The following is a 12902-nucleotide window of genomic DNA, read 5'->3' as shown; positions in this document are numbered from 1 at the left end:
ACACCAACTGCACCCAATGATATGCGGCCTGCTGAAATGCTAACACATGTGCAGCAATTGTTCCATACCAGATTGGAAGTGTGTATTGCCGGTGCCGGTAGTCATTTTGAACACGACCTGCGATGGTCAATAGTACCATCACTGGTTAGAATCCACATAACTAGTGTATGCACTTGTGTTGTTCTTTAGTGTGTAGTACCATAGGTACTGCGCAAGTGTTGGTGTGGGAACTTTCCAAAATACGGTATCTCGTAACTTGCACTAAAATCCTGTAATAAACGTCACTGACATCCTAATTTTCTCCGCTTTTAGTTTGATAATGTCAATAAGTGTTGCTCCATTTTAAAAAGTGTATATTTGTACAGAAAATACACTTCCTAAACATTAGTACAATCTGTTTATTGGCTAACAATATGAGCCCCTGACTACCAATGCATACAGTGAAAACCACACACCAATAGCATTTTCTATTTGTGTAATATTTGTGGTGCAAGTTTTAGGTGAGACCCTCTGTAGATGCAGATGTAGAATCAATCTTTACATTCATTTTCATCATCATTATTCAGAACGAGATCCTACCACTAGTTAATGCAAGATTACCTGCCACTGAGCAGTTTGTAGTTGTGCACAGCTAGTTATTTAAATGTTGAATGGATCTCTCTCTGTGGTGTGGTACACGCCAGTTTACAGTTATCATAATACACTTTGACAATGAAAAACTTGACAATATGCTGACCGTTTACCTGGCTGTATTTTCCACTCTAGAGAATAATTTTTAAATGTGTAAGAGTTGTCAAAATTATGTGTTTTCAGTTTTTGTTTGAAATTAATTTTATTTTCTATTAGATTCTGGACATTTGTGGGTAAATCTAAAGACAAGTTTCCAAGAGTGGGTATCCATACATTTATACTTGTAAAATTATTTTTTAGTCATTTGATTACAATAAAAATCCCCAACTGAAACAACATTGTCATACTGAAAGTATGTGTAAATGCAGTTTCCCTTCAAAGCTTCTGCAAGTCAGTAACAGTCACAAGTTCAGAAATGCCGCTGCACTAATAATTTAATTTTGCTTTCTTATGAATTTCATATGCTTAAACTTTCTACCATTCACTAGCTGTGACTTATCTTCTGAAGGGCACCATTGACCCTGGAAAGTATGCTGTAATAGGGGCTGCAGCTCAGCTTGGTGGAGTTGTGCGAATGACAATCAGCTTGACAGTCATATTAATCGAAGCTACAGGAAATATCACATTTGGCCTACCTCTGATGCTGACATTAATTACTGCAAAATGGTTTGGAGACTTCTTCAATGAGGTAATAGATGAGAAGTACTGTATTTCTAACACTTTTGTGTAGGTTATCTATATAGGAAATAATCTGCCTAGCCTTTAATAAACTTTTAATCATTAATACTGTGCTGCATCTATATATATTTTTAGGGAATTTATGACATACATATTCAGATCTGTGGAGTGCCTATTTTGCCTTGGGAACCACCTCCTTTATCTAACAACATTTATGCCAGTGAAGTTATGAGTCACCCTGTTGTAACACTCAAGACCATTGAAAATGTGGGTCATATAGTTGATGTATTAAAATTGGAAGAACATAATGGTTTTCCTGTTGTGGATCCAGAGTTCAGCAAAGAAGTTAGTAAACATAATGCTTTCCATATATCTTAATGACATTTACTCACTTGATTATACTAGTTAAAAATCTGTATTTTTCAACTTTAATGAGAATTTTTTTCACAGGGAAACTCAAGATCGTGTGGCACACTCAGAGGGATGATCCTGAGGTCTCAGTTAATAGTCATTTTAAAAAATAAGCTTTTTAATGAATCTAGTGAAATATGGAATTTTAAAGAGCTTCCAATTAAACTATTTAGAGATGCTTATCCACGTTATGAAAGTATTGATGTAAGTCAGAGCTCCACATCATATTTATACACATATAATGCCTCATGTAATAATTTATTAAACAAATAAATCTTTTATGAATTGCAGGAGGTTTCGTTATCAGAAACAGAAAGGACATACAGTGTGGATTTGCGGCCATTTATGAATCAGTCACCTTACACTGTTCAGCATGTAAGTGATAAACACTTCTTATACTCTGTTTGAATTATTGTAAACTACATAAAATGGCTTCCACTGAGAGTGTGCAGAGCTGGAGCAGTGTGTTGAGTAAAGAAAGCAGCTAACTGCTTCCAAGTTAAAGTCTTGGAAATAAGTTTTTTATACTTTGGTTTACGCAAATAGTGCACTGCTGTGAAAGTCTAAGTCACATTAACACAACCTAGACCACAATATTGTTTGTTTTCAATGACCAATGTCAGCCAGTTTAGGTTGTCTTCAGGTGTGGTTACCTAAAAAAGTTAATGTGCAACAGTTGCAGTAAAGAGCTTTTAGGCAACTAGATCTGAAGATGGCCTATACAGCTAAAACTGGTCTTCGAAAATAAATAATATTAATATTACTTAAATGCTATCCCAGAACCTGATGCCAGATGCAGTGTAGGGGCAACAAAAATTCAATATTCGGTATTTCACACAATTATTGACCACATTTAAAATGCTGTCACAATGTACTCACATTAAGAGGTATGTTAAAAGTATAACACAATAAGAAAGGTATTACGGTCAGAGAATGTGAGTTTGTCTCGAGGCAGCATAAGTTACGGTACACAAATAAATGGACTTCATTAATTCAGTATTTGAGAAAATGAGAGCAACATAGTTTACACACAGCAACAAAAAGTTTCATAAAAGGTTTGAAACTAATACTCTACACAAAATGATGAAAGCAAAAAGTTTAATGCTTACTACATTTTCATTGTTCATGCTGTCAAATGTCAGCATCAGGTGTGACAATTTATTTGTTCTTTACTACTAACTCTATTTGCAAAACTGTTCACAAATAGTTTCCACATACATCACTGAAGGTACATACAAAATTCTGTCACTTTATGATGAATAGTTGAGGACATATGATGTCATAAATGTTGAGATGCATGAAAAACTAGGTTTTGCTTAAACTGGAGTACAAATTACCCAGTTTATATTCATCCACTGTTTCATAATGAAAGCACTTTGTGGCTTCCAACATACCTTAAGCATTATTCTAAATCTTTCCTGAAGTTTTTCTCATTTAACATTCTTAAAGGCAAATATTTAAGAAATTAACTCATTTGTAATCAGAGATTTGAGGTTATTTTATGGGAGTTTGAATCTTTAAATGATCTGGGGTTGTCTGATTGTGATCTAGACAGTATTTACTCAGACCATTTGAATATACAGATCACTGCGTTATCTCCTTGATGGCATAACTTTTACTGAAAACACTTTTACTAAAAACAAATGTGAATACCCAGTAATGCAGTACCATGATGGGAGTTAGTCGTCTGGAGTCAAGATAACTGAGCCATCAGGAATCTAGGGAACATTGTCATGCCAAACAAGTCACCTCTCTGATAATAGTCTATACTTTACACACATGACTACAAGTAAAAGCATGTTATTTAATCACACAGCAGAAGTGAGACTGTTCGTATGTTGCTTCAGTTATACATGTATAATAGAAGGCAAAGTGTGAATCAAACTGTAAAACACAAACAACCAGTCTTTGTTGACTGGAATACCTGCAATTTTAAACAAAGTTCTTAACAATGATATTTTCAATGTAGCCAAATTACTGGTGACACATTATGCTGGAATGCTGGCCTCAAATAATTTTTTCTCTGATTGTATTCAGCACCAAACTTTAAAATGTTGTATCCTATGTCCCTTTTACAGATTCAGAATTCAACATTGTACTAGTGCAATGCTAAGATAATTCCTCAGGAACAGATGTCGCGCACAATCAAATGCTGAATCACCTTACTGGGAATACCAAACAGAGTATCCTGATGACTAACAGGATCTGGCAAAAGGAGTGTCTTCAATACAAAAGACAGACAGTATCATATTACCATTTCTGAAACCTGGTAAAAACCCCAGGCAGCAGACTGACATGTTTAACAATGAACCTAAACAAATTCTTGGAACAGATAGCCTATAAGAGTTTCCAGGTTCTGGAAACATGAAATATGCTTCCACTGTTTAACTGCAGATTTTAAAAGCCTACATTGACAAGAAAGCACCCTCTGCTATTGGAGTCACTGTCAAGAACCTTTACACATTGACATACAAAGGGCATGTGATGCAATGTGGCAACACCACACCTCCTTGGGGCAGATTGACAGGTTCTAACAAAGTTTTTCCATTCACTGATTTTAACTCTATTAGAATACCAATGCATCAGTCCATCTGTTACAGGCCTACTGGACTCTGGCCTGCCTTGTGGCTAGAGCTTTCCACACTAGTAGCACAGTTGACAGTCTCCTTGTGTAAGCAGAAGGTATTCATCTTTTAAAGTAAGCTGTAAACATTTTCTGCTAATTACACAATTAAGATTCATTAGAAGGCAGAAAATCACCACAACATGATTCTTTTACAGAACTGGACTTCCTGAAAACAAGAGGGTAACAATGACAGGGAGCTTTTTTGCCTGTCTACTCTGCAGACAGAGGTTCCCTGTGGTGTCTGCCCATGTTGTATGAGTGGATCTTCACTGTGGCACCACAGATTTCAGAAATCACAATACTGATTGCTCTACGTTCTGTTTGGTTTTCAGTGAGCTGGTACAATGGAAACAGGGGACAAGGGCTCAAATTCTCATCTTTCCTCTTTCCAAGTTTGTGCTACATGTCTAATGATATCACCATCAGCAGAACATTAAATACTAACCTATTTCCCCATTTGATCCTAAGTGACCGTGTAACGTTTGGTACAGTAATATTGATGGATTGAAGGACAGTGAGAAAGTCATCTAGGGATTTTTTAACAAATTTTTATGAACAATATCCCTCCCCACTGTACGTACTATTTACATTGATAGCAAAACATCTTTCATACAGTATACTTGCCTTGTAGGAGCCTTTGTCTGTAGACTTCTTCCCACTGATCTACCTTCATCTGTATGTATCCTACACCTTATTTTATCTACTCTTAACTTGTGGTATTCCATATGTTATTACGTGTGACAACCCTGGAGCTCTTGGTCCAATCTATCCTAAATTACCTGCAAAATTTTACTTTGTTTGTTTGTTGTTCATTTCATGCCAGCTACTTCAAAAAATTCATGTACTTCAAATTGATGATTTAAAAAAGGATAACCTTATGATGAGAATGAGAGTCTCAACTCGTGTAGCTGGTGTTAACATTACTTCTTCATTTTAAACCTCTGCCTCAGTAAAGTCCACAAGATGGATTTTTTAATCCGTACACTTTTGTTGCTGGTTACTACTATAAAGGGGCCAATAACACAGTTGAACTCTTAGAAACTCCATTCCTCACACCATGACCACTGTCATTGTCAATAAAATGGCCTCAAAAGTCATTCAATCTATATGTTTTCCATCATATTTTTAAAAATAACTTCAGGCAATTGCCAGCATGATTTTTATTGTCTGTCTCAGGCTTCATAACTTTTACCACTTGTCTTTAATAATTGTATGGTGACTGACACATTAACTACTACTTTTGAAAAACCTCTCTTCATATAATCTGTGTGTGAATTTTAGTATAAACTTTCTGACTGACTTCTCCAGAGAAACCAATGTTAATTGACTTATTTCAATGTAATAACTTGCTATGGAAAGTACTTTCCATCTAGAGTTCAGGGAAACAGATGCACAATCATAGAAGATTTATCCATAGGTTGTTCTCTAGTTGAAGGGAACAGTGCGAGAAAAACTACTAATTGCTTGTTAGAGCATGATGAACTGAAAGTAATTAGGCAAAGTCATACCCCAAAGTAGTGAACAAAAGATTCAAATATAAGACTCAGCTTGTGATGCAGACATTTAAAGCCAATCTCCAAGGAGAAACTTGGCAAGAGGTCTACAATACACACAACTTGAAGAATAAATGTAATAAATTTCTTCATATCTTTATCATATTCTTTGTTTGTTCTTTCCTATTTAAAAATTGCATGCAGATACGCTATATCAATAAGTGACAAAGGACAACTAATGATGTGGGACTATCCTGTAGGAGAAGCCAGGAGTTGTATTACAATCTGAAGAACAGTAAGATTACAGTAACAGAATTCCACCACAGACAGTATTGAAACGTGCTGAAACAGTGCTTTAGACCATAGAGAATAGAAACGTCTAGGAACAAAATTAAAACTATATGGCCAATTGTGAAAGAGGCATCGGGGCAGAATGTGAGAGCTCAACATTTTACACCTCTCTTCTGTGAGAATGTAGCTGTTGGTGATTGACCAAAGTTGTGAAAAATATTTAATGATTTATTGTCAATAGTTGGCATCTTAAATCAAAATTTTGTTGGTATAGGCAAATATGCAGAACTCTTAGAAATTAGTTTCTGAGACATATACATCATACGCGTGTACATAAAACACGCAAAGGCAAAATTGAATCAATTATTACATCATGAAGGAGTAAAGATTATTTTTGGTATTAGAGAATGCAAGTAGGATAATGATCACTGCACTGCACATTAGTTCTGTTCAGCCATCTCTTCAATGTGTCTTTCATGAGTGGCCAGTTTCCTGAGAGATTGAAATACCAGTTTGCAAAAAGGGTGAAACAGGTAATGTAGATAGTTACGAGCCAATTTCTTTGCAACTAGTGCCTTCAAAAGTTCTTGAGAAAGCAACATATAGGAGAGAAGTGGAAGGTCTCAGTACAGATAAGTAGCTGTCGGATTCACAGTTCAGCTCCAGGAACAGGGTATCCACAGAGGGTGCAACTAATTCTTTCGTGTTTCAGGCACTATCAGGACTAAACAATACGTTCAAAAAAGAAGACATTTTCTTTGATGTAAAAAAGGCATTTGATTGTGTGGGCTGCATAAGTAGAAATGTTATGGAATGAGGGAGAAGTTAAACAATGAAAAAAAAAAAAAAAAAAAAAAAAAAACAACATGGAACTTAATGTAAATAATACATAGGAGAGTCAGTAATTTCAGCATCTGGCTTTTAGAAAACAGATTAATGCTTAACTGCAACAAAATGCAATACATGCTGTTTCTGGTGTGGAACTCTTGTGAACGTGAAATTTTATTGTCCCAAGCTGGCCAGTCACTGAAGTTGCCCATTGAAAGTCTAAGGACTGAGAGTAGGTGGAAGGCACTGTTGGAAGTATAAAGTTAAAGATCTTGTGCAGGAACAGAATGTAGCTATCTTCACTACAAGAATGATCTCCAGTGTCTCTGGCTCTGAAATGCAAAGGCTTGTTTACTTTGCTAGCTTTTACATGTCATTTCTTCTTCTCTACCTCTTTGGTAGCACCCCAGTCTGCAGTCCTGAAACTGAAATCCTTAATGAATAATGGATAGTGTTTGTTTGATAATGAACACAACTCCACAGTTTTGTATTCACTTTCTCACATATCTCAATATTATACTGTTGGGACAATGACCAGTTCCTTCAATTTGCAACATAAGCAGTACATAAATCAGGTTAGCTCTCATATTTGACAAAAGTCCAGTAGCAGAATTTATTAGCTTAATTATAAAATTGTTGAAGCGTAGTTTTTGGAAAAATTATCAATGAATTGATAGTTGCTGTACAAGTCGCCAAAACAAAATTATTGAGTGTGACACAGAAAGAACCTAAGTTCAAATTTACGTGAAGTGTCACAGTAAACTTTGTGTCTTGTAGACATCCATCCAAGATAATTACATATACATATTTGACTTGGTCCTGTTTTTTAATGAAGGTCACAAAATACAGCAATCAGTTGTTCCAATGAAAGTGATGGTTTGACTGTTATTTACAACACAGTTTAATAAAAATAATCATAAACTTAAATTGGAGGAGACACTAGGGTGTTTTTAGACACAGACATTACTTTCTTTCTGCTGAAATCAATGTACATTCTCTTGTGGAAATGTTACCACAGTCAATGTCTTTTGCAAAGTGATTACTGGTAGTGGACTGAGGAATTTGGGTGGCACTCACATATGAAGAAATTATTGTTTCAGAAACTGCACAATTGCCTGCAAAACTGCTAGGTCAGATTTTGCTATTCAGGATGATTGTAGGTATTAACAGTAATTCTGTTTATGAAATATGTTGTGGTCTAGGAAATTTGAAAAGTTTATGAAACCATTTTATCCATCCACAATGAGAATACCACACACAGGCATAGACGTCATATTAAAAATTTGTGATAAACTATGCAAAAATTTTAGGTTTAATCAATCAGTGAAGTATACCACATTGTGCATAAAGTTCAGGTCAGTGAAGGAATAATGATGGAATCTAACAAGCAGAGGCAAAATCTGCAATGGAAAATGGGGTTACTTCTGAACTTTAATTAGATTCAAAGAAATGGAAATATGTCACTGAAAAGTTGCAATGCCAGTATTTTTGATGAGTGTTCGCAAGATGATTGGATCTACTGATCAGCCCACTAAATACTTACTCCTGGGTGTTAAATTAAGAAGTTCAGTTATCTATATCTTTTTATTATCAAAACTTTATGCACTAGAAGAATCAGCCCATTAAAATAAATAAGCTGAACAGCAGATCAGGGTGCAATTATGCCTAGATAACATTTTCAAATATTTATGTACGACGGGGTTGGAAAGTTTCTAGCCTAACAAATAAAAGAGTGACAGAAATTTCATAATACCAATTGTATTTTTCAATATAATACCCGTGTACTTGCGGGCACACTCGGATAACTTCTACAAACAATTCAAATAAAAGGTCTTAGATTTCGAGTCCAACCAAGCATTTATGGCATCAATCACTGTATCATCATCGCTCTTTGAGATCATTTTTTCAATTTTTTTTTTTTTTTTTTTGAAAAGAAAAAAGTTTGATGGAGCCAAATCTGGATCATACGGCAGATGACATTACAGTTCGAACCCGCGGCCAGACAGTGTTTTCAGTGCTGTGAGGGCTTTGTGCACCAGTGTGTTGCTCTGATGCAAAAGAACTCTGTGTACCAATTTTCCGCACCTTTTTTCTTTATCTCTTCTCTCAAACAGTGCAGGAAGGTGCAAAGTATAATGCATTGATAGTTATGCCCTTTTGCAAGTAATCCCCCATAATTACCCCTTCTGCATCCCAGAAGACTAATGCCATCACCTTAGCGGCTGATTTTTTGCACCCAAAATTTTTTTTGGGGTAGGGGATGAAGGATGTTTCCATTGTTGTGACTTGTTTTGTCTCACGATCAAAGTGGTGAACCCACATATCGTCCATTGTAACATACCTTGCAAGAAAGCCATTTTCATGTGCTTCAAATTGGCGGATGATTTCTTCACAACACTGCACACGCTCCTATCGCTGATCTGCAGTCAAAACTTTTGAGACCCACTGAGATTAAACTTTTCGCATTCCCAAAATATCTACAACACTGTGATGAGCACGTCCATGGGAGATTCCAAATGTGGTTTCAATACAACATTGTTCGACGATCCTGCAAAATCATATCATGAATTGCAGTCACTGTTTCATCAATGGTGACAGGCCTTCTGCTCCTTACCACATCTTCCACACTCCTTCTTCCACGTTTGAAGTTGGATACCCAGTTTTTCACTGTTGCATACGACAGACCAGTGTCCTTAAGTGTATTCTGCATGTCCTCTGCAATTTTCGTGGGCGTAATTCTCTCCAATTGAAGATATTTAATCACAGCACGGTTCCTGGTTCTCTCGATACACACCATTTTGCGTACACCATGGTATACAATGCATCTTAGCAGCAAAATTAATGAAGCTGGAGCCGCGAAATTTGATTCGCACACCCACAAAGGGTCACCATAAAAGTAGGTGGTGGCGTTTGTTCGAGACATTACAGTAATTGTCTCAGGTAAGAAACTTTACGACTGCCCTCACACATGCCACATATGATAACTGTATCAAGGTGCACTAAAGATCAGAGAAAGAGAAAAAAGTTATCAGGAGTTTTAATCATAGCAGATGGAGTAATTCCAGCTTGCTGTATTTTACACTCTACTGGTATAACCTTGTTAAGAGTTATATTTTGGGGCAACTCTGTGCATGTGCAAGAATATTCTTAGCTTAGAAAATGGTGAACAGATTGATATGGGTGTCTGTCTGCGGACTTTGCGTAGGCCATTGTTGAGGTGTCTTGGAATTCTGACTCTGCTGTCCTTATACATATAATTCATGATGGGATTTGTTGACAGTATTGACTCCTCCTCACAGTGAACATTTGATGGAAAAAAGATCTGCACTCAGTAACTCTTCCTTAAGCATTGTCCAGAAATGTGTGAATTGTTCAGCAAGTTTCATTTTTAATAGGCTTCCAGCAAAGGGGGAGGGGAGGGGAGGGAAGAGAGACCTGAGTTATAAACCCTATGTATTTAAATCCAAGGCAAAAAAATTCCTTGCAGTGTTGAGAATGTTTCTCTGTATTGTATTATTTATTTGTATACTTCTCAAATTTGTATTTTTATTAATTCTTTTATTTTACAAATTTTCTAATTGGCATTCTGTATACTGTCTACTAACTTGTCATGACCAAGTAGCTCTGCCATAGGTAGACAGACAGACAGAAAGCAGATAATAAATAACTGAAAAAGAGTAAATTCAGAGATAGGACAGATAACCATGTTCAGAATCACATTCCACATTCAGATGAGGCTGTATTCTGCTTGCTTCTGAAAAGTTCCACAGTGATAGTAGCATTCTTTAAGTCCTGGAGCTGTAACAAAGCAGACAAGAATCTAGAACTTCAACCAGGAACAGTTACAATTAAGTGTCTCAAGAGCCAATTATTAAATACAGAAATATGATCTTTAAGTTAAATTTTTCAGTCTCACAGAAAAATCAAAATGGGTTTGTTTTTCCATCCAGTATCAGTGGTATATGCATTCTTTAGTTTGTTATAAAATTTCTCAAAGATATGAAATAGAGAGTATGACATGAAAGGAGAGAGAGGGACTGGGATGAGTGAACAAGAAGGTTGAAATACTTTATAAAACAGAAAAACCATTTAGTTGAAGCACTGAGCAGCCACACTACTCATAAAACTGCAGGGGATACTTGGTCAGTCAGTTTTCACAAATCCCATTTACATTGTTCAGATAAAACTTGTAACTTGATTTTATGACCTCCAATTCCTCATCCACAAAATCTGCATTATACCAAGTCTGGGTTAACATTTCTTGTAGGACTTTTTTTGTGACTATTATTCCCATTTTTGACTAACATTGATGAATACTCTTTACAATTAATATCTACATATAAGGACCAGTCAAGTAAAAGACAAACAGAAAAAAGTAAACTAGTTATTATTTCAAAATTAATTGCCACAGCTGTTAATGCATTTATCCCACTGAGACAAGACACCCAGCACCTTCATGGAAAAAGTTTGCCATTGCCTATGAAACAAAGATTGTACCCATGCATACACCTCTTTGTCCGAAGCAAACCAGTGGCCATGAACGTCTTTCTCCAGAGCTCAGTAAATACAAAATTGCATGGGGAAAATCAGGACTGTATGGAGGATGTGTAATGGCTTCCCAGCGAAACTTCTGCAGCATACTTTAAACAAACTTGCATCATTCATTTTGTTGCAGGATAATGCCCACCCACATGTTGCCAAGGTAGTATAGAGTTCACTGAAAACAGCGCGACCGCTACGGTCGCAGGTTCGAATCCTGCCTCGGGCATGGATGTGTGTGATGTCCTTAGGTTAGTTAGGTTTAAGTAGTTCTAAGTTCTAGGGGACTGATGACCTTAGAAGTTAAGTCCCATAGTGCTCAGAGCCAGTTCACTGAAAAAGTTTCACTGGAAAGCCCATACAGTCAGATCTCTCCCCACATGATTCTCATATTTTTGGAGGCCTGAGGAAAGACACTGATGGCCACCAATTTGCTGTGGACGAAGTAGTGCATGCCTGGGTACAATTATGGTCCCATAGGCGACTGCAAACATTTTTCCATGAAGGCAATAACAGTCTTGCCTCACTGTGGGATAAATGTAAGAACAATAATGGTGATTACTTTTGAAACAAATAATTTACTTACTTTTTTTCCCCCAATCTGTCTCATTTTCATTCGATTGCCCCTTATACAACAATGGTTACAGTTTGACTTCCTGGCACATTGAAGCTTGCACATCACAAAATCCTAGGCATCTATCTGTTTTTAACATACCATTTTCATCATCATTCTTGCAGATTAAAGCATATTTTGGAAAAGAAAATTTCTTCTTCACTCTGATAGCAAAATAACACACTTGACTGCACATACCTGGACAAAACTGAAATTGTTACTAGTATTTCATTATAAAACTTCCTTGCAGTTAGAATGTCCTGTTGATTCATATACCAGCTTGCCAAAGCTTTTAACATATTTAAATAAACTTAATTACTAGACACCATAGTCGTGCTCTTCGCTTCGAAGAATGGTGTGATGCAGCTCCCCCGTTACTCTATCCTGTACAAGTCACCTTATCTCTGAATAGCTGCTGCAACCTGCATGCATTTGAAGTTGCTTGTGTTGTCATCCCTCTACAATTTTACCTCCCCCCCCCCCCCCTTTCTCCCCCCACAACCAGACTGTTACCTCAGGGTGTATCGTAACAGTCAATCGCTTCTTTTAGTCAAGTTGTGCCATAAATTTCTTTTTCTCTAGTTCAATACAGTACCTCTTCATCAGTTGCTCAATGTACCAATTTAATCTTCAGTATTTTTCTGTAGCACCACATTTCAAAAGCTTTTCTATCTTCTGACCTGTCTGTTGTCCACATTTTATATCCATACAAATCTACGCCCCCTGACAAATACCTTCAGAAAAAACTTTCCAACAATTTATATTGGATGTTAACAAACTCCTGTTTTTCAAG

General features: G+C 36.5%; 1 protein-coding gene and 1 long non-coding RNA gene across 4 annotated transcripts in view; one reads left to right on the top strand and one right to left on the bottom strand.

Annotated features, from left to right (window-relative positions):
- LOC126457786 (H(+)/Cl(-) exchange transporter 7) overlaps positions 1-12902 on the top strand; it is a 175292-nt gene that overhangs the window by 161384 nt on the left and 1006 nt on the right. For both annotated transcript variants that reach the window (XM_050094371.1, XM_050094370.1), the window contains 4 exons: positions 1139-1318; positions 1444-1653; positions 1759-1923; positions 2011-2094. In XM_050094371.1, coding sequence (XP_049950328.1) covers positions 1139-1318; positions 1444-1653; positions 1759-1923; positions 2011-2094 — 639 coding nt within the window. The remainder of the gene's footprint in view (positions 1-1138; positions 1319-1443; positions 1654-1758; positions 1924-2010; positions 2095-12902) is intronic.
- LOC126457789 (uncharacterized) overlaps positions 10456-12902 on the bottom strand; it is a 47348-nt gene continuing 44901 nt past the window's right edge. For both annotated transcript variants that reach the window (XR_007585527.1, XR_007585526.1), the window contains exon 3: positions 10456-10755. This is a non-coding gene — a long non-coding RNA (uncharacterized LOC126457789). The remainder of the gene's footprint in view (positions 10756-12902) is intronic.

This window comes from Schistocerca serialis, chromosome 2, assembly GCF_023864345.2.
Source record: "Schistocerca serialis cubense isolate TAMUIC-IGC-003099 chromosome 2, iqSchSeri2.2, whole genome shotgun sequence".
Lineage (NCBI taxonomy): Eukaryota > Metazoa > Arthropoda > Insecta > Orthoptera > Acrididae > Schistocerca > Schistocerca serialis.
This window is presented reverse-complemented; position numbering and strand designations above follow the sequence as displayed.